The 26,903-nt window shown below is 46.2% G+C and overlaps 1 protein-coding gene across 1 annotated transcript in view; it reads left to right on the top strand.

The window, feature by feature from the left end:
• Positions 1–26,903, top strand: part of spel1 (DNA mismatch repair protein spel1) — a 122,422-nt gene that overhangs the window by 44,234 nt on the left and 51,285 nt on the right. Inside the window, exons 8-14 of the mRNA XM_084598698.1 lie at positions 3,505–3,625; positions 9,991–10,077; positions 10,592–10,650; positions 10,878–10,998; positions 17,915–18,034; positions 19,472–19,608; positions 23,078–23,197. Coding sequence (XP_084454824.1) covers positions 3,505–3,625; positions 9,991–10,077; positions 10,592–10,650; positions 10,878–10,998; positions 17,915–18,034; positions 19,472–19,608; positions 23,078–23,197 — 765 coding nt within the window. The remainder of the gene's footprint in view (positions 1–3,504; positions 3,626–9,990; positions 10,078–10,591; positions 10,651–10,877; positions 10,999–17,914; positions 18,035–19,471; positions 19,609–23,077; positions 23,198–26,903) is intronic.

The raw sequence follows: 26,903 nt of genomic DNA, 5'->3' as shown, positions 1-26,903 counted from the left end.
TGGCCTCGCCGCGTTTTGAGTTTACCTCACCACACAGTCAAACTTGAATGAGACGTGCAGTGTGGTGAAACTGCAGTGAATTTAAAAATGGTGTGTTTGGTAATTTTTAAACATTTGAAAATTTTTGAGTAATACCAGCTTTTTTAATCAAATATGAATCGAGTAACAAACATATTCAATTTGTATTCTTGAAAATTTGTATGCTTCTAAGGAGTCATTAGTCCATCTGAGTTGAGCGGCTCGCTCAGAGTATCTCTAGTGGATTTCATCCTCCCATGTCCATCTTATGCTGTCTGCTCTGAGACACTGCATCTACATTGCTATGCCTAAACAACCACTTCGTGAACGCTGCAGTCCAAACTAGATGTACCCACCCAAAAAGGATCGCAAAATAGTCCTGCATGTTAATTCTATTTGTAAAAAAAAAAAAGACAATAGCTGAGCTCACTTCTAGACTAGAAGCAAGAATACGTTTCGCCCACGTTGGTACGGCACTTACATCGACGTGTCACCCACTGGCATGCTGGCTCTGCACTGTTCGCTAGGTACTATTGGGCTTAGTGCTCCAACAGCTTTCGCTTGGTACTAGCAGCTGCCTCTCATAAGGCTTCTATTTCCTGTTGCCAGTAAGCTATCAGTCAAATAAGCACTCGTTAAACGTAAGGTGTAATCAGCTTTTGCAGCACCCTCTGCAGTGAAACTTGCCACGTGAGGACTGCAGCTAGGCTTCAGAGAGGGTGGCTTCACCATGGTACAGATATGCATGGAAACTCAGAGCAAGAGGTCAAAGGTCACCCCCAGGTGCACCTCGTCCATAGGCCTAGCACTACCAGGAGGTGCCAAAGCTCATCTCCGTCTATGAAAAATGATTACTGAGCACTGCTAAGTGAAGTGCCATTTGTAGGTGGGGGCATTGCACTCTGTTCGATGTATCGAGTGCCTTTTGTCATACATGGCATGACCTTCATACAGTTTTACACGGGACATTTGAGATGATTGATTTGTGGTATATACAGCTAAACCTCTATGTAACGAACCTTCATGTAGCGAATTCCTCAATATTACGAAGTTTTTCAATTCCCTAACACTGCCCCCATTGAGGTGAATTCATTTGAAAACTCCATGTAACAAACATGTCACGGCGGTTGACCTTGATATAACGAACTCGAGGCGTCGACTGTCTCTTAGCTAGTGCTGAGTTAGGGGAAATTTGTCAGAACCCGGCAAGTTTCAGGATGATAAAACACGAACTGATGTGAGAGGAACGCCTGCTATAGCAACAAGTGACCGCAGCAGATAAAATGCGCCGTGTTTCAACGCCGATGTCGCATCTCTGCGGCAGACGCAGCAGTCTCCGCTGCTTTCGCTGGAACATGGCACTACAATAGTTCATGGTTAAAAGCTGCCAGAAAGAGCAGAAAAAAGGCACGGGGTGAGCAGTGCACGTCCATTGCTGCCACGCGGCTGCTCACGGGCTCCCGCGCATCGGCAGCGGGAGCAGCGGAGCGCACTGGCGACGCGAGAGTTTCCTTGGGCAACAGTGGTGGGCGAGCGTGCGCGCCATGGCATGCCGGAAGGGAGGGGGGGGCGGAGAGGCACTGACGTGTGCTCTCCTCCTTCACCCCCTTTTCCCGCTCCCTCATTGACGCGTCGCGCGAGCTGCGGAGGCGGAGATGGAGGCTGCCGTCACAGTCGCGCCACTCTATCAGCGCGATCGCGAAATATCCCCTTCTATGACTTCAAATAATTCTGATTTACTGTAAACTGTTTCAAGTTACTTTCCTTTACATCAATTCTTCATCTGGTTTTCGTTCTACATTGTCCTTCTGGGTCTTAACGCGAAAACTGCATGTAACGAAAAATCGCGGACATTTTACAATTTCGTTATAACCGGGTTTAACTGTATATATATTGTTGGCCACATTACATACATATAAGCCCTCGCTTGTTTCCAAGCCAAGCATATACAGTGCAGTCCACTTATAATGATATTGCGAAAACCGGAAAATTTGATCGTTATAAGCTATTATCGTTATATCTAGGCCAGAAAAAAAAAAAAGGAAAAATGAAGAAAAAAAATCCACACCCACTTATTTTGCCATGCATGTGGCTTCCCTGCTTGCCAGTGATGAGCAAATTGGGTTGAACAACACTAATCTTCGTAAAGAGCACTAAACACTTCAGCACTGAATACATCAATAGCCATAAAATAACTTGAGCATACTTAAATTCTTCGGAATGCACGGTCGCTTGAGCAGCAGCTGAAGCCTAAAAATCGCTGTGATCATTGCTTCCAGTAGCGCTTACACTGGGGGCTGTACATTTTGCATGCACAAAAGCGATTAGCAACTGGATGTACTGCAGGACATCCCCAGCCTTGTTGATCGCTAAAATCGTAGATTGCAAATGCCCGTATTTTTTCTTTGAAACCCTGCCAGAAATCCTGATTAATCTGCTGTTTCATGTTGAGAGTTATTGCTCCGTAAATGCGGTCGTCGCGATCTTCCACGGACGCACAATTGACGATGGCGGTGACGATATGACTGCACCCTTTGCATGGCAACAGGCAGCGACTGCGATGATGATAGTGCTAATTTTCTAACCGCACGTAATCACGCTCGCGGATGTCTCCACGACAGTCTGTTTTCGCCACATATGTCGAGTTTTCATGTCATTCGCTCCTTAGTAGTTTATTTATTAAACATTCAGACAAAGTTTTGTGGTAAACATCTGGACAGCAATAAAGCTATCATATCCGATGTACCGATGATAATCGACCCTTATATCTGGTTTATTTTTACATTGGGCTAATGGAAAAATTTACACATGTCAATAATTTCATCGTTACTACTATAAGCAATGTACCGTTATATCTGGTATCGTTATAAGTGGATTGCACACAGTGTGTTTTTTAATTGATAGCGCGTCTGGCTGACAGCCAAAAAACGTTTATTTAAGCAAAATAATTACTTTGCAATGTTAAATCATTTGAGACATGTTGCAAGTTTTGATTTGCATTGCATGCCATGTTCTTATCACTTTCATACCACTCATGATATCAATGTTAACGGGAGTATGGTGGGGTACTTGAAGTTCCTGCATCGAGATATGCACGCTTAACTGTTGTACTAATTCTTTGTCTAGAAACAAATTGTACGGTGACACTTAGAGGAAGTTATACTTTTTCATTCAGCGTAACTGTGCAGTAGGGGTTAAGTAACATTAAATATTGCTTCAGCTGTTTTGCAGAAGGGTGAAATTACAAACAGCATAAATAAATGCGTGCTTTATTACTAGGAATATGGCCTTAGATGATGAAAAGAAAGGAGGTTAACACCTTGCTGATTTTAAAGGTTTAGAGAATGAGGAAGCTGAAATCAGTGTCTTCTCCTTGCTGGAATGGAAGTGTGTTGTCACTTCATGTCAGTGATGGCATTAGGTGGTCACTTGTTCCTGCATGGTTACAACTGTCAAGTGAGGTGTTGTGGTGTGTGGAATGCATAGGCTGTGCTGGCCCAGCTGAGCCCCCAGGAGTGCCTACTGTCTGCCACCGATGCCCGCCGCTGTCCCGAGCTGAAGGCCCTCCTGGAGCGCTCGGGCGCACTGGTCACCGAGGCAAAGCCAGGTGGGGCAACCAATCTGCACACTTACCATTTGGCACACTTATTGTACCTGTTCCTGGTTGCTGTTCATTGTCTTTCAATGCTGGTGCCACCATCCGGCTGGTTCCCCCGGTGAAATTTGTAAGGGATGCACATCAAGTTTGGGATGTATATTGTCACTTGTTAGTGACAAGGCCGTAGGTGAGGAACAAGAAGACTAGTGTTGCACTGAAAGAAACTCTTGATTGTGCTGATTTGTGCTCGCTAAAAAATGAAGCAACACGATGGCGTCGAAAGCCGCAATCGCTATCGTTGGTCGTCAAACTATGAATGCCCGTTGCATTCGTTAGTGCTCAATTTAAAGTCGACGAAGAACCATCTAGATAACCGGCCAAAGGAGTCTGGAAACTTCTGTAACGATATGTAAACAGTTATGCTTCGCTGCGATCACTCGGGAAAAAACTCAGTGCATCTTGAGTTACAAGGAAAGTGATAAAGCAGTGTGTCGCAACAGCAAGCATGAACAAGGTTGTTTCATGCGCTACAATTATAGTGATATGCGGCTTTCTGGCAGCTGTTGAAAAGAACAACAAATAAAGCTTCTAATGGTTCGCAGCAATATCAACCTTGCAATAATGGATTCTGCAACAAGGAGGGATTTGCAAAATATGGGGTTTTGGATTTGTGAGAGAGAGGGAGAGAATGCATGCAAAAAGCAATGCTGTACAAAATTGAAAACTTGGAAAGGCCTAAGTCATCTTTGTAATAAACACTTTAGCCCTTTACCCGTCTGTCATTAGAAAGACTTGGCCGGAAGGATCTCACCTGCACTCTTGCTACTGGAAATGACTGCAGGAAGACCTCTTGGGGCTGGAATAAAAGCGATCTGAAATTGTGCAAATACTATCAAATTAACAAATGGCCCCCAAAACATTGGCAAGAACTGTGTCAGTGAGCATTCTATAACTTTAGAGATGAAGACTGTGCAACAGCAATTACTTTCTTTGCAGTTCCATAAAATGCTTTACTGCTTATGTGCTGTCTGTAATGTTGAAGCAAAATTGCTTTTGCATTGTGGTACAGTAGTGATGTAGCCTCCACAAGGGCAGTGTCTTCACTTTAGTTTGGTGCATAGACTGTGAACTAAGCACTACGAGCACGCACTTTTAGGGGTCTGGAAGAATGAAGGAAACATGCAGTTGGAAGTGAAGGAAACAGACCTGTCATGCTGCAGTGGTGATGTACCTTCTGAAAAACAAAAAAAAACATCAAAAACGTCAATCACCAATCAGCAGCATTTGAAACAGTGCATAACTCGCCTTGGCCAATGTTGCCTACACTGGTCACTACTGGTAAAGCTTGTGCTGTAATTACGCAAATTGTGAGACCTTTTTTTTTATTTGTACCAAAAATATAAAGTCAAATGCTGCTGCAGCAAGGTTTTTGGAACCATGAAAAATTCTGCTGAAGTGAAAACTTCGTTGTTTGTTTTTTATTTTAATGCAAAAGGTTTTAACAAACCTTTTGTATTAGAAAAAAAAGACAACACTGACCAGCACCCCTACGCCTTTTCACTTGCCCCCTCTGAGAACTGCCTGCAAGTCTACTTCTGACTGTTTATTCTGTAGTTGTGCACACTTCTGTTCTTGTTTTCTTATTTATGGTACTCATTCCAGCTGCAGTGCTGCCACAGGGATTGCGGATGCGAATGTGCAACACTTTGGCTCAGCGTCATTGCTCCCTCTTCAAGGGCAGACACTTCCCAGAAACCATTTTTTTTTTAATATTAATTCCAGATAAATGGAAATTGCACCATTTATAGAGATTAATCTCCTCTTTCCATATTTGTTTTTATTTCCAAAATAGCTTGAAGCCTTCGCATTATTTAGTACTGTATGAACAAGTGGGAAACTGTGCATGATACAGGTAAACCTCGTTACAAGAGACACTGAAGAGACTCGAAAAAGATGTCTCTTGTAATCCAGGTATCTTACCAACCAAAAATTCTTACCAACTCGCATGCGCGACAGTTTAGATTCCCTTAACCTAAATTATGTTCCATGTCAGTGTCCTTTTTTTGTTACAATATGCCAGGAACTGAGAAGCAGTGCCTTCTTTTGACTGGGAAGTCAAAATATCCCCATTGTTTTAGCCACTGGCATCACATTCCTGTGTGACTGTAACAACAGGGACATTTTGACTTACTAGTCAAGAGGAGGCACTGCTTCTCGGTTCCTGACATATTGTAACAAAGGACACTGATAATATGGAACAGAATTTAGTTAAGGGAATCTAAACTGCCACACATATGATTTAGTACGAGTTAGTTGCATTGCATGAGTCTTCCTGGGTTAATTGTGTCTCTTATAAATAGTGAAGAATTTAATTTAGGGACCTGCAAAAGTTGCCCTTAATAACAGAGTGTCTCTTGTAACCATGTCTCTTGTATGCAATGTTGCTAACATGGCAAACATAGGGAAACCAGCCAAACCATCTTCAAGTGTCTCTTGTAACGAGATATTACTGTAATACCGCATTTACTTGCATAATGCTCGCACTTTTTTTCGTGGAAAATTGATGCTAAGCTGGAGGCGTGATAATTATGCGGGGAAAATTTTCGAGCAAATGCTTTGGAGTGCTAAAAGCAAATTTAAATAGGTGCGAACCGGGATTCTTAGGCCAGCTATTGTAAATATAATCAAAACATTACTTTCAAGCAGAACTTACCCTTGTTATAAAAATACAGGGTTGCCAAAAGCACAAATTGCTAAAGCACTTTTTCACCACACGCAGCCTCATCATCACTGCCCGAGTTCCATGGTATAATGCTCACAGCAGACAATACAGTTGTACTCTTGATCAGAGACTTGATCTGAGTCCGTATCGGCACTTCAATCGCCGTCTCCAGTAGCGCACTACACAGAACTCGTTGACATCGAAGTACTTGCTGGCAGCGCGGTTGCTTTGCTGTAGCCCGTACTTGAAAGCTTTCAGCTTAAAAGCAGCTGTACAACTTGCATACCGCCCTACCGCAATGTGGCACCAAGAACACAGTAGATGGTGGAACAAAGCAAGTAACATGAACGGAACAAAGGAAAAATGATCAGACGCGGACACCTCGCAAAATGGCGACGACTAGCCTGACTGCGGGCATCATAGAGGTAAAAAAAAAAAAAAGACGAGCATAACCGATGATGATCTACCCGAGCACGCTATCGCCGCCTGGCAGCGCGTGCACACGAGGAGGCCAGCTAGGTTTAGTAGCGCTCCAAAGATGGCGCTTGTTACTACTAGCAGACGACTCGCAGTGGTAATATTGGTGGTGCGATTCTAATTTTTGACGCCCAATGTTGGGGGTGCGAGCATTACACGAGTGCGAGCATTATGCGAGTAAATACGGTATCGAAGGTCCGGTAAAATTGAGTTCGATATATGACACAGCTTTCCTATACTTTTACATGAGATTTTCAAGGGAATATTTCGTGACTTCGATATAACCAAAATTCAATTTATCCGGCTTCAATATATCCGGGTTCGACTGTATTTTGAATATTTCGTATTTGTAACAGAATTGAAATTTGGGTCAGTTGGTACATGTTCTTGAAAAAGAACAGACAAAAGACGAAGGACAGAGAGGAAGACGAAGACCAGTCGATGTGTGTGCCTCGTCTTCCTCTTTGTCCTTTGTCTTTTGACTGGTCTTTTTCAAGAATTTCGTACTTGTGAACTTTGGCAATTGTACTAACACCTATATATTTGCAGCATTATACACATCTTAAAGATTATGCATGCAAAATCTGGTCTTGATCCGAGTACTAAAAGTGCTCAGAAAGTTGTGTTCATTAACCATGTTTCTCCGAAAATAAGTTGAAAAAATGCAAATGAAAGTTGTAAATGCTTTTTACTACTGTTCTAGTTGGATTATCTTCATGAAAATTGGAGGCAATACAGGCTAGGGCATCCTCTTGCAGTGTACAACTTCAGAATTTTTCTGCACCATATGTTGGTCTCACGGAGCTTTTGTCAGCAGCATCCTCGAAACAAACCTTCTTAGCTAGACGATAGTGACAAGCCCTTGCCTCAGCTCTCTGCTTTCTGGACTTTCTTGAAATTCTGAACGTATCACAATTCTTGCCCAGGGGGACACGTTCTCTTGAGGGAAGGACACCCAGTTCTTCCAACACATTCTCAAAGGTATTGTGTCCCTTATTGAACCGCAAGACAGCAAGTGATGTTGCCTTCTCAGCAATTGTGCGTGAGGCAAACCTTGTCTCGAGGCACAACAGCCAAACCTTGTTTTGTAGTGATTTGGCTGCGTTTTGTGTTTTCCCCTTCGCACAGCGAAAGAGCAGCTGTTCATCTGTGAGCCTCTTGTTTCCGGGCAGCATTGCCTTGCCTTGGCTGTTAGAAGAATGGGGGTGAGCATTAGGTCAGGCTCTGGCTGCCTGACCCATTGCTTCTGCCCTCTTGAATTTACACCACAAGGCATTTTCATCCGGGCAAAATTTATAGCTCTTGGCTGCATCCGTTGAACATGAGTGGAAAAAGGTTGCCTAATTTGCACAATACATGCCACGCACACTTCCTCTAATACCTGTGATGGCTATTTGAAAGTATGTCTCCAGCTTGTGGATGACTGCATCTTATAAGCTGCGACCTCTGAGTTTTCGTAGTTCAGTCCCAAGCCACTTGGGCACATGGCTAGTGCAATCCTCTCTTGTTATGGGCACACCGCTGTACACACTTGGTGCTGACACAGCTGTAATGGCCTCGCTATCACCATCACTTAGAAAGGTTGTAAATTTCAGGGGTGTAGAGTATACTCTAGGGCTGTGTCCTATTTCTTATCTTCAGAGCTGCAGTTGTCTTCATGACGTGGTGCTGAGCAGTCAACTTTTCTTTTATGAACTGGCACATGGAAAGCTTGCCGTATTTCCTCCTCCTGTTTGTATGCAAATTTCGTGTTGGTACTGCAGCCCTGGCAATAATTAGACAAAACTTCAAAGTCTAGGCAAAGCCCTGTCTCTAGAGGAATGGCTGTGCCTACAGTGGTGTGACTTTTGTGTCCCCTTTTCTGCCAAGTGCCATCAAATATGACAGCTAGTTGGCATATCCAACTTCCTGAGCTGTCACCTTGCGGCAAACTCCATGTTCTTGGCCGCTGCCTTCGTAGGTGCGATTTTTCGTGATGGCGTTGAATGATTTGTGATGCATCGGTTTAGGTAAGCCAGGAATTGAGCAAAATAGTACGAGTTGGTTGTGTCCCGCTCCAGCAGCGCGCGCTGCAACCACGACCTTGACATTGACAGGGAAGTTTTCTCTAGCGCTGACAGATGTACGTGCTTCACCATTGATGCCGCCTGCCAGAGTTGCACATTGCAGTGAATATGTGCATGAAACAGTGGATTTGGGGCATGCTTCGTTTTTGCAATGCAACTCTAAAAATGACTCGAGTCCTCTCCGCTTTGCCGCAATTGGTTGATCGAAAGTTCGCATTGTCTGCACTCCTGGCGAGCTGCGCCGCTCACTATAAGGACGTTCGCAGCGCCAATCTCGATAAAAGCATTCGCTGACTCTTTATCATCCCTTTCTTGGTTTTCGAAGATCCCGATCTTCCTTTCAGATGCACTGACGAAGCTGTCAAAGCTTTTGATGAAGTTTGAACATCCAGCCATCACAGACACATGATTAGTGTCGCCTCCGCTTAAGGTTAGGCTTAGCTTTTGCGGACATTTCCGTCACACGCTGCTTTACTTTGGAGCGAATTCTCTTGAATTTATGCTTCTTCTGAAACTTGATGTTGAACGTCACCTTTCTCCTCAGCAGCCATTCCAGCAACAAGCAGAAATATTTGCAGTGGCTCGCGGAACATGCGGCGAGAGGTGCACATTACAGGAACAGCAGACGAAATGCATCCACTTTGCGACCTAGGAGCCCATGGTGTGGCCACAATTGAACAACATGATGTGGAAGTGCTTGGTTTCGGTGGTTAGAAATGCTGTTTTTAATATTATTTCTTTGCCACTGTGGGAAAAAAGGTGTCGGCCTAGCATCACACACAATTCCAAAATGGTACAACTTCACGATTTGATGCCTCGTGCGCTTGAAAATGGGTCAAATCTGCACCTTTTTCAAGCCACCACATGCACCTTAACCGGAATAATTTCCCAATCATTTGTGGCTCTGATTTTTTTTATAAATGAAAGAGGGAGGTTTAAACTTACTAAAGCAGTCAAAAACATAAAAGTGCATATTTTACTGAAAACCGTCACTTTTCGACCCGCGTCTTCCCTTTATTAAAGCAAACTGTGACTGATGCGTCTTGCTATTTGCTTGGCCGTTCACCATTGCCAGTGTGGTCCAAGAGGTTGCACTCACTTTTATGCAGGGGACTTTAACTCGAAGGAAATAGCCCAGGACTTGAGCTGCTTGCTGCAGCCATCACAGCTGCCACAGGGACAGGCGTCCATGCTGGGTGAGTGCGGTCATCACACTGCTCTTACCAGATCTATATGACACATAGGTGTGCACACAGAGAGACGACTTTAGATTTCTTCGACTACTTAGCGTTCGCTGAATGTTAGAAGTAGCTTGAGAGAGGTTGAAAAATGTAAGCAAATTCTTGTCCTGGAGTTCTATTGCGCAGTGGCCTTTACAAGCTGCCACTTAGGTTGGTGATGTTAGTGCATCTGCTGAAATGTAACAGTTAACTGGGCAGTGTGTAAGTGAGCAAAAATTAGGGAAGGGTCATTACAGTCTTTGTCATTGTCACAACAAGGGTGGTTTGACAGGATGAGTGCACACAACCAGTTACCTGCAGAACATCTGATTAACAGTGCACAAACGTGGTGCTGAGAATGTCTTTCAATTCTGATTTTTTTTTAATTGCATGATGGCACTACTCATTGTGTTAAGGGGCATAACTATGATGAATTCTATTAAGGGAAAGGCTTTATATGATGACCTGTTGCTTCTTGCTGGCCTTGTAGCTGAGCTGGACCTGAAAGTGGCCATGGACGCCCTGGCAGCGGTCATCAAATTTTTAAATGTGAGAACTCCTTATTTCTTCTGGTTGTACTTTTATGAAGGGGGGGGGGGGGGGGAATATGCGCATGCAGCTTGTGTTTGTATCATTATGGCAGTGGTTTTGTAAAGCGCGTTGTATCTATTGCAACTAATTTATTCTCATGGGAAGTCGCACATGTCGTCTCATACCAAGGGTCTTTGCTGTATGTTCTTTTTGGGTTCTCTAATAAGCTATCAACTTCGTTGCAGCTGACGTCTAGCCCTGAGCACCTTGGATGTCTTCGGCTGTGTACGTTCGACTTTGGCCAATTTGTGCGTCTCAACTCGGCAGCCATCAAGGCGCTGGGTGTGCTGCCAGCTGACGGAGATGGTGAGTTGGGCTTTTTAGTGCATCCTAATGCTTTTCTACTCTAGTTGGGTGCACCATGTCCTGGCACTACTGCCAAAGCTGTGGTATCAAAACATGTTATCTCCTCGTACACCTGCCTATAATGGTTCGGTTGATGGGGTTTAACGTCCCAAAGTGGCTTTTGCTTATGAGGAACACTGCAGCGGAGAGCTGCAGTGCAGCTTGACTTCCCAGGGTTCTTTAATTGCACTGGCATCGCACAGTACACGGGTGCCTTGCCTTTTGCCTCTGTTGAAATGACTGTCACGGCCGGGATTGATTGATTGAAACACGTGTTTATTGACAGCCCTAAGCTCGCTACCATGGGATCAGCAGTCGAGCACTGTAAACACTGAACCATCATGGCGGGGCATCTGAATCTATTCTTTTGTCACAATTTAAATTAAAACAAATCTAACTCATAATACCTGCTATAGTCGAAACCGGATACTATATGAAACTTAAGGGGAGACGCGGGTCTTAGAACGGCCGAAAATGGTCAAAAAATCGATTTTGAGAAACACCCATCTTCTGAAGGTTTAACCTGTCGAGCACCTGCACTCACATTATTAACGCTGAAGTCAGTCAGGAAATGCGATAAAATCGGTTTTCAAAACACCACCATTTTCAACAGAGCGGAACGATCGGCTGTCGCCATCACACAGTATCACTGTGTAGCGCAGGCCATGGCATGAAAGTGAAGGCTCAAAAAGAGTAACGGAAGCCTCAACTTCCATTTGCCCCACTTTTTCTGTCAGTATTCCTCTGACAGTCATGCTTAGACAGCCAGATTTGATAGTCGGGGTCTTCCTTTGGTGGTGCACGTGTGCAGCCTGCACAAAAGTTTGAGAGAACCACATAGAACATACCCAGAAAAGAGTTCTATCACTGTGCCCACACCAATATGGGATGTGTGACCCCTAGTCATCCATGTGCCATCTAAACAGACAGCCACATTTCCAGGGTTGTCAAAGCATAGCTCCTGGTATAAGCCCTTCACTGACAAGGCACAGCTGGAAAGCACCTTTTCTGCAGCAATTGTTGCTGCTGGCTTCAGCTTCGTTTTCAGGTGGCCCTGGTAGCTCTTGTGGTGTAGACCCCTGTAGGACACACCCATTGCCGAAAAAATGTCGTTGAGGGCAGTCTGGCCATTATCTGTGCTCTACATAGCGCGAGCTGCGAGAATATTTATCTCATATGGCCTGCACTTTGCACCACCTTCTGTCCGCCGAGAGCTCCATACATTGGTGATAGCTCCACAATTGCGGCACTCCATGCACAATTTCACTGCAGTCCCGTACTCCGCGCCGTTTTTTGCAATGACAACATCGCCACCGCAAGCCCGACACACAGTATTTTGAAGCAGCCTGTTTATCGCCGCCAAATCGATGACCGCGTAGGTAGCTGCAGACGCTGGCGGGCCGGCAAGTGTGCATTCTGATGCGAGCGTCCCCATCTTCCTCTGGCTCGTCAAAATTGCTGTTAGGCTCGCGAGTTTATCATCAAAGTCCTTCTGCAGCTTCTTTTGGTCAGCACTGGTCAAAAACCTTGTGTCGACTTTAACGCGCTGCCACCGATCTCGTCCGAGTCCGCGGGCTGGTTCGTGTCGAAGGCAGACGTCGTACTCGGCGTCGAAGCATTTGTCACGACAGTCGATTCACGCTCCAGCACTGCACTATCGTTCACTGAAATCGCTTCTTGTATTATCAGTCTATCATCCAGCTGTTCGCCGCTTTCCGCTGTCGTTTCGAAGTGCTTCGCGCCCGCGACGAACACCGGAACACTTGCCAAGGTCGCTTCGTCCACCGGTTGACGTTCTGGCACAACGCTGTCGCTGGCCGACATCGCTGGAGACGAACCCGTGTCGTTGGCATTCTTTCTGCGGCATTTTTTGCGCTTTTTTTTTCGAATTTGTGCACGCTGTGAAATATCTGATACGGTTTCCCCATGGTGCTTTTTTTTTTTTTTCAAAATGGCGTTGCCCACGCTAGCACCAAGCATCCTAAGAAAGTGGCACCGGCCAATTGCAGATGCAGATTTCGCCACGTGACTGCCCACAGCCAATAGCATGGCCGCATTTCACTTCTTGTTTTCTATCTTTTTCTCGTCTGCGAATCATAACTGGCCTTTCATTTTGGCGGGAAAGGAAGTTGAGGCGCGGCTCTTTCAAACGAGACCAAGATCGCAGCGCTGCAAAGCATATTCACGGCGCGACAGGCGCCGCAAAATAGGCGTTTCGCGATGTTTTTTCGCGAGCAGTTCTGTCGAGATTGCATGTTTAATCTTCGATTTTTCGATAAATATGCAGTGTTGGGTCACCAAACTTGTCAAAATGATGGAAAATGATGAGATGCATCCAACTATGACAACAATGAAAAATCGATTTTTTGGCGACTTTTCGGTCCCAAAGACCCGCGTCCTTCTTTAAAAGAAGCGAAAATTACCACAGCAAAGAAAAAAAGCATGAGGTGAGCAATGTGCGTCCATCGCTGCTACACAGTTGCTTGTGGGCTCTCACGCGCATGCTTGCGCGTCGAATGTCGGAAGCGGGAACAGCCGAGCACAGTGACAACGTGGGTTGAGGTGTCGGCTTCCCGGGGCAGCAGTGGTGAGCGAGTGGGAACATGTTTGAATGGCGCGAACACATGTTCTCTCCGACTAATTTCTTCTCCACCACTTTTCCTGCTCCCTTGTAAACACGTCGCGGGAGCTGCGGCGGAGGTGGAGGCTGTGCCCACATTTCACTGCGCACTCAATGCGATCACAAAACATTTCACCGCTGCTACAGTGAAAGCTCGTTAATTCACAACTCGTTAATTCGAAATTTTGGATAATTCGAAATAGTCATCGTGGTCCGGTCCGCAGTGCATAGAAGTCTATGCGCGTAACAGCTCGTTAATTCACTCAAAAATTGGCGCCGCCACCCATAATTCGAACTGCGCGCCGCCAAGCGGCGCTGTTAAAAACCATCGTTGGAAGCTTTCACGGCAGAACGATAGATGGCACAACCATCGGGGCGCCGCTAGGGTGCTGGAACAAGTACTAAACAGTCTTTCCTGCGGCGACTCCTTCGAGGAACGACGTTTTAGTGTTATCGACCACGGTTTCGTGTTGCATTTCGTGAGCCCTCGTTTTGCACGCCGCTTGTTGTGAGCTTGTGTCCGCGAGATGTGTTCGCGTGGGAAATACTGTGCCAAGACGGCATTTCAGAAGGCATTCAGTAATGGCAGCATTAGAAATATTGTTTGTTGACACCAGTCTAGCCCAGTCTATGACCACCAGTCTATACTCATCGGCATTAGGCATCACTCATCGGCATTAGGCATCACTCATCGGCATCACACAGCTGATTCCCAACTACGATGCTTTGTAGAATCATTCCCTTCATTGATTACTGGCTAACTGACAGTCAGTGCTATGACATATCTAGATGTCCGTGCTGCTCTTTATTAGGTGTGAATAAGGGTTTAACATAAACATGTCATGTTTAGGCAGCGCTGTCATCTGACACTCTGCATTACGACACTGAGGAATCAATTAAAAAAAATGCCTCTGGAGATTAGACAAAAGAAAATCGTGGAGTAATGGAGGACAAGCCCGTCTGTTCAACTACATCTTCTAAGTGCAAAGGCTGCTCGTGTCTTGTCTAATGGCAGTGCAGTTTTGTTTCTTTTTAATAATGCTAAATCCTCTGGCTCCACACTTGTACAGCAGCTTAAGTCATTTAACCAGGTCTGTGTTGGGTGCATGCCAATAAGGATGAAGGCCAGGGCCACATATTGTCAAAACAACAGACATGCATGGTTAGTAAAGCAGTTGCAGCTTTCAAGTGGAATTGCCATACAGCTTATCCTTAGGGAGCTAGGTTGCAAAACTTTTCATATCAATCTACAAGTCATACCTAAAAGCGGAAGTCTAAAAGGCTTATGTTATTGCAGGATTTGTGGCACTATGCAGTCATTTAATGTGTAGGTAATTCTATCAGCAAACGCCATCAGGTTAACAGACGTTCTGCAAACCCTCATTCAGCTAAGCAGTTCGCCCTAGGATAATGGCGTACTTCATTCAAGAAGGGAGCGGCTCTCGTGTGACAGTTGATCAAATTGTTCTGGAGTCATCCTGAAGTACTTGGCGGTCTCTTAGCATCAGGAATGGCATCTGCAAAGTTCGGTCATGGCTAGCAAGGACCACACCCGATCAAGCACTCTAAACAAAATTTAAAACGGTTCAGCACGCCGCAGTGTAAAATTCTGATTCCAACTTCCTATTCCCCCAGATTGGGTGCACCCGTCATAATTTAAGGCTCAGCAAGCTTTCTAGCAGCTTTTTTCTTGAGGGGGAAGTACTCCTCAAGCAGTAGCAGCCAATGATACTAGACTGTGATAAAGTGACGAGTACTGATGCCTTTCTTTGCAAGCTGGAGATGCTCTGCCAGTAACTTTAGCCACACACTCACAAAATTGAGACCAGAAGCAGCTTGCATGCCCCCAATGTGGTTGTTGTCGCCCTCTAATGACATGTATTGTGACGCTGCTTAATAGAAAATTCGGCATTTAAATTTTCATTCTCAAGTGAAAGAGAAGCTTCATTTTGCACCTGTGTGCCCTTTAGAATGTCAGGGGCCACACGTTGCACATATTGCCTGCAATGGGGAAATCTGGCCACGTCAGATCCATGCATGTAGTACAGGCAAGTGCTAGCATTCCCTGCCTTTCCCGCACTGGCAAGAAAGCATGGTTGTTCCAGACAATTTCCCCATACTTCCACGAAGGTGTGCAGAAGCCGTCTTGTGGAGATGTACTTTGTTTTGTAGCATTGCTATCTTCGACAGAGCCACACAAATTCTTTGTAAAGTGCCGTTGCGCATGGTTGGTGTGGTTCGTGGTTGCTGGAAAAGTTCATCTTAGCTAAACAGCACGCAAAACAGTTCATGTCAAACACTTTTTTTTTTTTTTTTTTTCACATTGAATCTTGCAAGAAACTAGCCAAATAGGGTCGTATTATTCATTTACCTAAGAACTGGTGCCAACTGACTTCTTTGGAGGAGTATACTGTCCATAAAAGCGAAACTAGAAATCATCAATCTGTACATCAAAGTACTCACAAACCTGCAACATATTTTATCCCTGTCATGTGTGTTGTAATAGTACTTCCAAACAATTTTCTGTGGCTCTGTAGCAAAGGCTACACAGGAAATGCAACAAGACGTGCATTTGTCCCTGTGCCTACCCCAGCACTAATGACTCTGCATAGTCTTTCCAACCTCCCACCTTCACCCTGCGCACCCTGAAACTGAAAGTTAATAACTCCCACTGCATGGTGAGAAAGGCATACCTCATTCCCTTTCCTGCATAGCCTTTGCTGCAGAGCCACAAAAAGCTGTTTAGGAGTATACAGTCGAACCCGGTTATATCAAACCCGGATATATCGAATTTTGGTCATATCGAACTCACGAAATATCCCCTTGAAAATCCCATGTAAAAGTATAGGAAAGCCGCATCATATATCGAACTCCGCACCATGCACTGCAAAGTGTGCCTTCCCCAAAGACGATCGCATCACCCTTGGCCGTTTGCCGCGTGACGTTTTCAAGCCACGCGCGGAAGGAATGAGAGGGGACAGTTCGGCGACGACTGGTCTGGGCAGCGCCGCGCCCATTCCGCAAAGGCGCGCGCATCTGCAGTTGTGGTTTCCCGCGCGCCAACACATGACGTTTGCAAGCCATGTGCGTGGGTGTGCCCATTCTTTTGCCGAGCTATCTCTCTCCTTCAGCACGCGCAACGCATGCACCAAGCCAGCTCAGCCCGTTTTCAGACAGATGTCGGACGCTTTCTCTAGCGTGTGCTGCGAACCCTCTGCGTGCGGCGGGCGGCTGACGTACGTGGCTATGGCGCCTGCGGATGTTAAGAAGCGGCAGCTCTCTGTTTTTTTTTTCTCTCTCTCTCTCTTTTTTTTTTTTTTGAGAGAGAGTCATCCTTTCTTATCGTAGTGCTGTACGCGTGGCGTAGCGTAAGATATGGCGGCTGCGAACGTTAAGAAGCGGCAGGGTATTTTTTTTTTTTTTTTATCGTTTATCCTTGCATGTATGAATCAGCGAAAGCACGCGGTCAGCTGCTGCGATCATGACGCCCGCCCCAAGCGCGGCGCGATAAATCGAACCAGGCTTGTGCAATCAAGCCATCACGGGCACTCTGCCAAGTTCGCTCCCCGCCACCGCAGGAGCTATCAAAAGATAAACGCGCCCTGACGTTATCACTGCGCAGCATCTTGGCACGCTGCCAATGAGCTGTGGATGCGACGACCAAAACGGACTGACGCGCGCCATCGACATGCAAGCGAAAATGCTCGCGATTTCTGCCGCCGCGGCGACATAGAAACCTTGTTTTGAGCTGCCGCGTTGGCTCGAGCGGCGAAAGGGACGCAGTTCCAACAAGTTTGAAAATTTTCGCTCTGTCGCTGCCGCTCGTCGCTGAGATCGCTCAGTCGCTTGCATGTGAGCGAGCTGGCCTTAACGCATTTTTTTTTTTTTCAAATTCTCGGGAGCAAAAATGGAGGGTGGGTTCATTATGCGAGTGGGTTGATTACGCGACAAATACGGTATCGTTTTTTTGCATCGTAAGTGCCGTCACAAGCCGATTTCTGTATATCGAATTATCGATATATCGAACTATTTTGCGATCCCCTTCGAGTTCGATATATCTGGGTTCGACTGTAGTACATATTTGCATGCCTCGAGATTGGAGGTAACAATTAAGACCATATGTACAGTTGATGCTTGTTTAGTGTCAGCGATTGAAAAAAGACTGAAGAAGTGAAATAAAGTGAATTCTGAAGGTGCATTTCACTTTTGAAAGCGATAATGCAAGGCCTAAGTGCGCTGTTGGCATGTGGCACGCAGGCAGCAAGAGTGCATCTGAGCCCAGCCTACTGCGTCTGCTGAACCGCTGTCGCACCGTCGGTGGCCAGCGGATGTTGAGCCAGTGGCTGCGGCAGCCACTCTGCGACCTCAATCAGATTGGTGAGACACTCTCTCTCTCTCATGAGTGCACTGCGTTTAATGATGTTCTGGTCACTCCTTTGTACAGTGGAAAGAGTAACGTGTTGTTCATTCTTGGGTAGAAATTTATAGCTTAGTGTATGGTATAAAACAGGTTGCGGTAAGTCTTAACAAGTCTTAACAAATCTTACTCCAAGGCATCTGTGAGTACTTTCATTTTTTAAGCAGAATGAGAATGCTTGTGTACAAAGAAAGACAGAAGGGAAGGCTGGGGCTATGATTATCCGCTACTGGGCACTGGGGCAGGGGAAGAGAGGAAGGAAGTGGTTGTGGTGAGTGGCGGTGAGGACAGAAGAGAGCTGGAAGGGTATTAGGACATAGTATCATGGTTGCACCTAAGTGACAGGTGTGAGTTGAGACTCACTGCTTAGGAAGCCAAGGAATGCCGAAACTGGCTGACTATTCATGCCTACCTAAAGTCTGCGAGGTACCCGCAAACTGTTGCCCACATCCTGCCTTTTGGATAAGGTTAGTTTATTCCGAAAGGTTAGCCTGGAATAAGTCAGCTAGCAACAAGCTGCGACATGTGGCCATTGTTTGCTTTCTTTTCTCTCATACTATATAGCCATAGTTCCTTGGACTGCCAGAAGATCAAATCAGTCGATATTGTCGACCATAAACTACTTTGGTCATCTGATGAGAAGAGAGGAGTCGCTGGAGAAAGAATTGATGTTGGGAAAGATTGAGGGTCACCGGAGAAGGGGTAGGCAGCAAACGCGATGGTTAGATGGCATCTTCGAGGCGCTGCAGATGAAGTTATGTGATGTTAGCAAGATAGTGAGAGACCGGAAAGCGTGGCGTGATATGGTTCCTAGGGTCACGAAGAGTCGGACACGACTGAACGACACAACTTAACTGATATAGCCATAGTTAAGGCATGGAGAGGAAGTGCGTGTTGTGTTGGGTATTATGGTGCATAAGCAACTCAGTCTATCATGCACATTCACAAGGTGCATGGAGGGAAAGTGCAGTATGCCAGTGGAAGAAGATTCCATACTACATCACAGAACTTTGTTATGAGAAATGACTTTGGAATTTCGTTTGTGTTTTATTGCATCTCATTGCAGATATTGCAGATTTATTTAGGTTCAAAAGATTGAGTCAGATGCTGTACAAATTTGCAGTTATTCTAGGGGGACATTTAAGCTAAAGCAGGACGCCGGTCGGACAGTAGAGGGGTGAGATCTCTGGCTGGAAGCTGGAATGTGATGTTGAAACATGAGCTAGGCTTAATGGTGACAAAACAGAGCTCTACTTTTCTGACTGGCAGGTGCAGGAACGCTTTTGATACTTATGGCCTTGCTGCATGCTTGCTATATGTAGTAAATGCTGGTGTCTGTACTCTGTGGCCAACCTTGCATCTGATGACCTTGTGGATCTGGATTGTTGCCATCTCAGAGGAGCGGTTGGAACTGGTGTCCCTGCTGGTACATGATTGGGAGCTGCGGCAGGGCTTGCACGACCAGCTGCTGCGACAGTTCCCAGACCTGCTGCGGCTGTCACGCAGACTACATCGGCAGCGTGTCTCCCTGCAGGTTTGTATCATGTCCTCGGCTTTTAATAACCACCAACTGGTCCAGAGCATGTCAATTTTTTATCCTCAGTGGGAACAAAAAATGGCTTTCAAAATGCGCTAAAAACCCTGCATGTTTTGGCTGCCGTCACATCCTGCCTAACATTCATGGCAAAAAAAAAAACTACATGGAGATACGCAGCTTCTCATACAATGTCCTAATTCAGGTAGTAACGACTGGCTGTACACTAAAGCAGTTTGCTGCAAGTAATTACCATATGTGTAGCCTCAATGTAAAGTCGATAAACGGTAAGGTTGGGGTTGTGGCATACATGGATTCAGGTGCTTGCGGAGTCCAAAAAGCACTCCACGGAAATTGGGGGTTCTACACAACGCATTTCAAGCTCCGTTGCTGTGGTTCAGTGGTTAGAGCACTCGACTGCTGAGCTCGATGGCACGAGTGTGAGCCTAGTCATGCTGATCGTGTTTTGATGGAAGAGGAAACACCTGTATGCTGTGCAGTGTCAATGCATGGTAAAGTACCCAGGTGTACAAAATTAACATAGAGCCAGCCACAATGGTGTCCCTTCTAGCTCACGTCCCTTTAGGGTGTCAAACCCCAAATGCTGTACAGTCCGTGCCATGCCAGCCCAGTTCGAGACCCCTTAATCAGTCCAGTTAAGTGACGGACTATAATACTAGACTTGATTTCAGCATCTGCCTGCTTTGGTCAGCATAAAAGACAACATAGGGGATGCCAGGTGGAGACGGCTAAAATATCGGAACTCTGGCGTCTCAAGCAAGGTTGCACAGTGATATACTGACATCGATGCAGTGCCAGTTGCATTATCATTTCCCAGCAACATTAGTTCTTTCTGGTGCTTAATTTCTTACAGAAGAAAGGCAAGACTTAGTGTACGCCATTGCCACCGTTATTTTTGGTTATGAACCCTGTGCATCCATTCATGTGCTTGTGTGGAGAGGCTTATTGAATGACCGTGAATCCGTGCTTGTTACTGCATTGCTGTTTTGGAGGGGTGGAGTGGAAGGGAGGAAGCAGTGCAATGTGTACAGTGAGGCACAAGGGCATTGGCACTTTAAAATTTTGTTGGAATACTGCCAGGACTGAAGTGTTAGCATAACTAAAGGAGGAAGAGGGCTGCCCTTTGCCTGGAAAGCGAAAGTACACGTTTGTCTCGTTATTTGCTTAGCATAATGCTTGCGTTTCAAATTCTAAAGTGACTCTCTGCTCTTAGACATTACTGCTTATTTTTTTTTTTTCATGAGGGCTTTTACATCAGCAACCATTAAGCATGTATCCCTGTTCCGTGGGGCTGGCGGCGTAGTACAGATTGGCCACAATGCAGTTGCCATCAAGCATGATGTCATCATAACATGTCAGATTGTTAAGTCCGCATGTGGGAGTGACAGGCATAGTGTCATAGGGGTATAACACACGTGCTCTTCCTGTGAAGACTGTGGGGATTCACAGTCCCCTTCCTCCATTATAACGCCCGCGCGTAACTAGCACGCATGATTACGCGCGCTGGTAGAGAGGTTGGCGGAGGAGAGGGCACGCTGGCCACTCCCCGCCACCTCCTGGGTCCTGTGGCGATGCTGCCGTGGGCTTCCCTCTTTCCTGCCGGCATAACCCGAAGACCTCTCCTGTTCCGAGGGACGAGCGCGTCTCTCGCAACTTCCTTGGTGTCTTTCGGCGGGTGAGCGTGCACATGCAAGGTACAGCATTTTTCGTCAGGGAGGCCGCCGCCTTCACCCTCTGCTCCCGGTTTACCGTGCACTTACCACGCGGGCCGGGAGCACGAAGCCGCTTCAGGTGAGCAGACTACCTCTCACTCCTTGTGCGTGCTTCCCCCTTAGGTGGTTTGATTTCACCCCCGTACGCGCCGTTTGCTCGCTACAGGGCGGTTGTTTCTTGAGTGTATTTTCCTTGCCGTTACTTGAGCACAATAAACTGTTCGAGTACGTAACTCGGTGTTTGTCCTCTCTGGCTCGAACCCGCCACAGTAGCGACTTCTCGCACCGCTGGTTGGGGGTCACAGTGGCCTGCCCGGCTTCTCTGAGTGGTAACCGTTTTAAGTGCATCAGTGCAATGGGGAGCGTAGTCAGCCTTAAGGGAGCTTTAGGAAGAAAGCGGTAGGATTCTTTTTATTTTTGTCGACTAATGTTCGACGGGCTCTGGGAGCCGAGCGGCGCGGCCGCGGCGCACATAAGGGCATGCTGGTATTGCTTGTTGTGCGGGGGCTACACAGCTTGTATTGCTGTGAGCGCAGTGGGTCCCTGCCATCTGTACTCCTATAGCACCTTGCGCAATCATTTTGTCCACGCGAAGGATACACGTGAGTCATTTGAGGTTGGTCACGCCACGCTGAAATGAGCTAAATCGCACATGTGCATCACTGAGCATGCGAGCGTCCCTAAGTCGTCTTCGGCCGAAGCAAAAAGCCACGTTGCTTTAAGGGGGGTTGCAGGCTGCCCGTGCAATACACAGCCAACCATAAATCATGGATGACCCGCGCCATCTTTGGGAGTTGGCTGGTTGCCTTCGATGGAGACATGCGAAAGGAAGGAAGGCTTGTGTGCCTGTTCTTAGATAACTGCAGTGTACATCACGTTGACGACACAGCTCCGACAAACGTCCGGCTGATATTTTTTCCCCCGAACTGTACCTCCATGATTTAGCCCTTAGACAAGGTGCGATACGAAGTGTGAAGTGTACATACCGTGGGAGGCTTCTTCAACGGCTGCTCTTGGACATCGAGATGAAGCGCCCATTACATGTGTTTGTTCAGGCCCTGGAAATGGTGGCCGCGGCGTGGACAGCAACAAGACCAACTCGTTCAAAACTCGTTCCAGCACGCGGGGTTCGCTATTTAGCAGCTCGCAAGGGCCGCATCGCCAGGGTCCCAGCTGCCAGAAGAAAGGTAGCACATGGCAGGAGCTGCACGGCGTCGACAATACTGTGCCGGAGGCGTTGGACGACTTCCTCTTTGTGGATGAAGACGTAATTGTCCATGAGGAATTGACAGATGACACCATCATCAAGAATGTGTGCAGCATAACTGAGGAGAGCGACGACGCAGGTGGTGACGACCAGCTAGAGAAAAAGGCGACAAGTTTGCGGGATGTGCTCGATGCTCTCGACATCATACGTTCGTTCATCAGTGCTTACGATGACGATATTGCAATAGAAAGCCTGCTCAGTTGCGAGAGCAGGATTTTGACCTTGCTGCAAAGCAAGAAGAGACAAACGCAAATGTCTATTACAGACTTTTTCAAATAAAATTGTGCTTCCGCAGGCTCAAGTTCATACTTATTTATTTGTACAGTCTGGTTTTTCGTGATAACGAAATTCTCGCGAAAACGAAAAGTTTACTTGCCCCCGGCAATTTTGTTATTGCCGGGTTCAACTGTATAACCAAAATTCGAATTATCCGGGTTCGACTGCATCAGTTTCCTTTCTTTCTTTTCAGGAATTGTACAAGATGTACCAGTGCCTGCAAACACTGCCTAAGTTACGGGAGGCACTGACAAACGTAGCTGAGTCACGTCAATCCACGCTGCTGAGCTCCCTGTTTGCAACTCCTCTCGAGGTAGGCATCTTTCTCGTCGTCCTCACACATCTATTTGATGCTATCTGCAGGAGGTGCCCTGTGCAACTAAAAGCTTAGATTGGTTGCATCTAGGGGTGTGCGAATATCGAAATTTTCAAATACGAATTCTATACCAATAAGGGAAAAAAATGCCTTCAAATATTAAATGGAATGTCAAGTATCTGATCAATGAAAAAGAGAAAAATAAAATAAAAAGCAAACATTGTCCGTCTTGTTTTTTTTAGAATTCATATGTATTTGCAAATAAAAATAAGTTAGAGTTAGTACTTTACTGAAAAATCCATTATAAATGTCATGCAGAATTGTGTAAACTGGTTTTCTGTACAGGAAGAACCTGCATGCAATGGAGTGGGGCTGTAATAAGACTGCTGAACACAGTAAACTCCCATTAATTTGGCTTTCAAATAACCAGAAAGTAAAAACCAGAACTGGGACTGAAAAAAACTTTTTTTTTTTTTTTAAGACGAAAGCCTTTAATGGCTCATTGTTGTCGTCAGCAAAAGTGTCACGCTTTTGCGGTGGCTCTGATACTTAAAATATAAATTAATAAACCTTGTTTCCCACTGGGGAATCGAACCTCCATTCCTTGGATCCCCAGCCCAGTGCTTTACCACTGCGTCACGCCCCGGCTCGTGAAACGCTCTTCATAATTCCCCTTGTCTACAGTGAGAATGATAGCGAGATTCCGCAAGTGACAGATCGCCCTTTCTTTCCTGTAGAGGAATTATAGAGCAGCGGTGAAATTTAATGCATTGAGTGATATGCTGGATGTGCTCGACAAGGGGCGCGCGATGTACCGTCATGACAAGTCATGACGTCACTTGGCGATTCATGCATATACGAAGCTGAACCCGCCGGGCGTCCGATCCAGGCATCCGTGCTGCGCCTTCTATTTGCCGCTTCCTCGAACGCCGCATCACACAGCAAACAGAAACAGATCCAGATGTCTAGGAGGCGGTAGTACAGCAAGCATCAGCGACGTTTGAAATTGATTTACAGGATAGAAAAGGCACAGTATCTGTCACAATCCGCCTTTTTCACAAGGCCGCTATGCGCATGTTCGCCTCTCCGCCTGGTTGAAAACAAGCCACCAGCCCCGCTGCACATGCGCAGTTCTTGGCCTTTGTGATCGGCACAGCCGGAGCTAATCTCGGGGGCAATGCTCAGTTCATATTCATACAGTCGTATGCAACAGATGGTGGTAGCTGTCAAGAACACATACAGTCGAACCCGGTTATATCGAACTCACGGAATATCCCCTTGGAAATCCCATGTAAAAGTATAGACCTCCTTCACTCCGGCTACGTCACGAAAATGCGGTGGCGCTGTCGTCATTAGTGACTTTCGCGTGGTAGGCAAAACAACGCTTCAGTCGCTTTGTCTACCGTGATTGTTCGATGGCTTGCTGCGGTCGGGAAATGCAGAACACCATGCCGACTCATCGTGTCGCTATGACATGTGCTGAAAGGCACTCAAGAGGAAGTTTAGTAAGCTGCACAGGTTTCTTGCCGACAATGGTCGCCGTAAACAGTGGTGGGCCGCCGCGCTGAAGCGCCAAGGCTGGATACCGACGCCTGCCCATAGAATTTGCGGCAAACACTTCGTCACGGCTAAGTTGGAGCTTATTCACCTTTACGCCACAGCGGTCTACCGGATCAAAGGTCGCGAATAACTCTAGTTTGGCCTTTTTACGACGCGTGATGGGACCTTGGTACTGTTTCAGTGCCAGTGCGGGCGCGTGTGCGCAGGTAACATATGTAGACGAGGCAGTCATATATATGTTTTAATGCGTAGGCCTGTTTCTTTGTTAGAGCATGCATAGATGTTTTACCTATGTAAACAGTTCCTCAAGCCCGTTTTTTCACTTTGGTAAGTGTATGTATGCGCAGTGAGCTGCTACGCGGGAGATATGTGTTGCACTCCTCGATCTGTGAAATAAATGTTGCATGGCTTACCTTCGCCGCGTTCACGTCAAATTATTTTAATCTACTTCCTGATGGAGATTCCCACTTCACGTTGACGGCTACTGATTTTGAATGGAGCTGTATTTTTTTATTTATGCTGAGCACTTTTATTTGTATTCACAGCGGCTGAATGTGAATGCGAGTTGTGGGGTTTATCCGACATTAACGCGGCCACAGTGGCCGAGACCGAACTGGGCCGCCCTAACTACGGAACCACGGGTGAATGTAAAAACGGCCCCAGAAAAGAGGTCCCCAGAAAATGCAGCCCCGAAAAACATGTGCCTGGAATATACGGCCTCGGAAAAAGCGTCCAGAAAGTTCCCCTCAGGAAGCGGCCCCTAGGAAAAAATGTCACCGAAGAAACTGACTGAAAATCTGCCCGGAACGAAAAATTGAACATCTTATAGGATGCCCTTTTTTTAGAACAGATGTGTGCTGTGCGATGTCAGTGCACGGTAAAGAACCCCAGGTGGTCGAAATTTCCGGAGTCCTCCACTACGGCGCCTCTTATAGCCTGAGTTGCTTTGGGACGGTAAACCCCACAAACCAACCAACCAGATGTAATCATTGTTTGGTCACTGGGTTCTCTGGGTGCTTTACACGCTTACAGGAACTGGAGAAGGCTTGGCGAAAAAACATTGCGAAAAATAAAAAAGAAAAAGAACCCCACCACTATATAACATCCAGCGAGTAGTATGCAGTGCATATATTTTCCAGTTTTCAAGCTGTGAAATATCGCTTTTTAATAGAGGTCTACTCACCTGGCTAATATTAAACATTCGAGAGACGTGCTTGTGCTTGACCGCACAAATTTCAGCGCCATAATGTTTTTTTTTTTTTTTGCGAACGCACAGCATCAGTACCATGTTTTGCAAATTTTAAGGGGACGGGTATAAAGAAACACTGTAGCATACATTACTGCTGCTATACACGAGGAAACTCAGTCTACGCCTTTATTAAACAAAACTACAGAACGTGAAAAATAAAAATAAAACGGCAGGGTTTAAAAATATAAATAATGTTCGAGCGAAAACCATAAACACAGATGTAAGATAAAACCCGTAAAAGTTGATTACAATGAGCGCAATTCATCACTGATAAGCCAAACACAAGGCAAGGCGGAAGCTCGACTTCGAAGTATGTTTGGTTTCATCTGATTGGGGACGTTTTATCCCGGGCTATTTTTTCCGAGACCATTTCTCCCGGGACGTTTTTTTACCGGAACCCACGGAACCACAGGGGCCGCTGCAACTCGTAATTGTAATGCAAGCTATGATGACAGCCGCCCACGAATGGAGCAGATATAACAGACGCGTACCGTTGTGATTTGAACGAATAACGAAATGATAAGCGAATCCGTACGATGTCAAGGCTATTTTTGCCATGCTGGCCTAAATCATCTTAGCCATACAGCCGCTCGACGCTAGTGAGGTGCTTCGTGCTTACCAAGAACGCTCATTTGCCGCTCGGTGGGAAAATCATCCGATAACGCATTGATGCTTCGAGCGGACTGCTTTGTACGCGATTTGCGCGCGCTTTTTATGAGCGAGAAAAATAACCATCAAGTAGTTGTAAGCATCCGAAGCTTTGTAATTATCGATGCGTTACACGCTAAATGTTATGGGAAAAAACACCAAATAGATGTCAACGTCGCTCATTTTCCCTGGCGGGCAGCGACGCTTCTCTTGTGCGCCTTGAACCCAATCTCCATTGGTAAGGCG

This window comes from Amblyomma maculatum, chromosome 1 (assembly GCF_055883805.1).
Source record: "Amblyomma maculatum isolate TAMU_Amacu chromosome 1, ASM5588380v1, whole genome shotgun sequence".
NCBI lineage: Eukaryota > Metazoa > Arthropoda > Arachnida > Ixodida > Ixodidae > Amblyomma > Amblyomma maculatum.
Note: the sequence above shows the minus strand (reverse complement) of the source record. Positions and strands in the feature narration are given on the sequence as shown.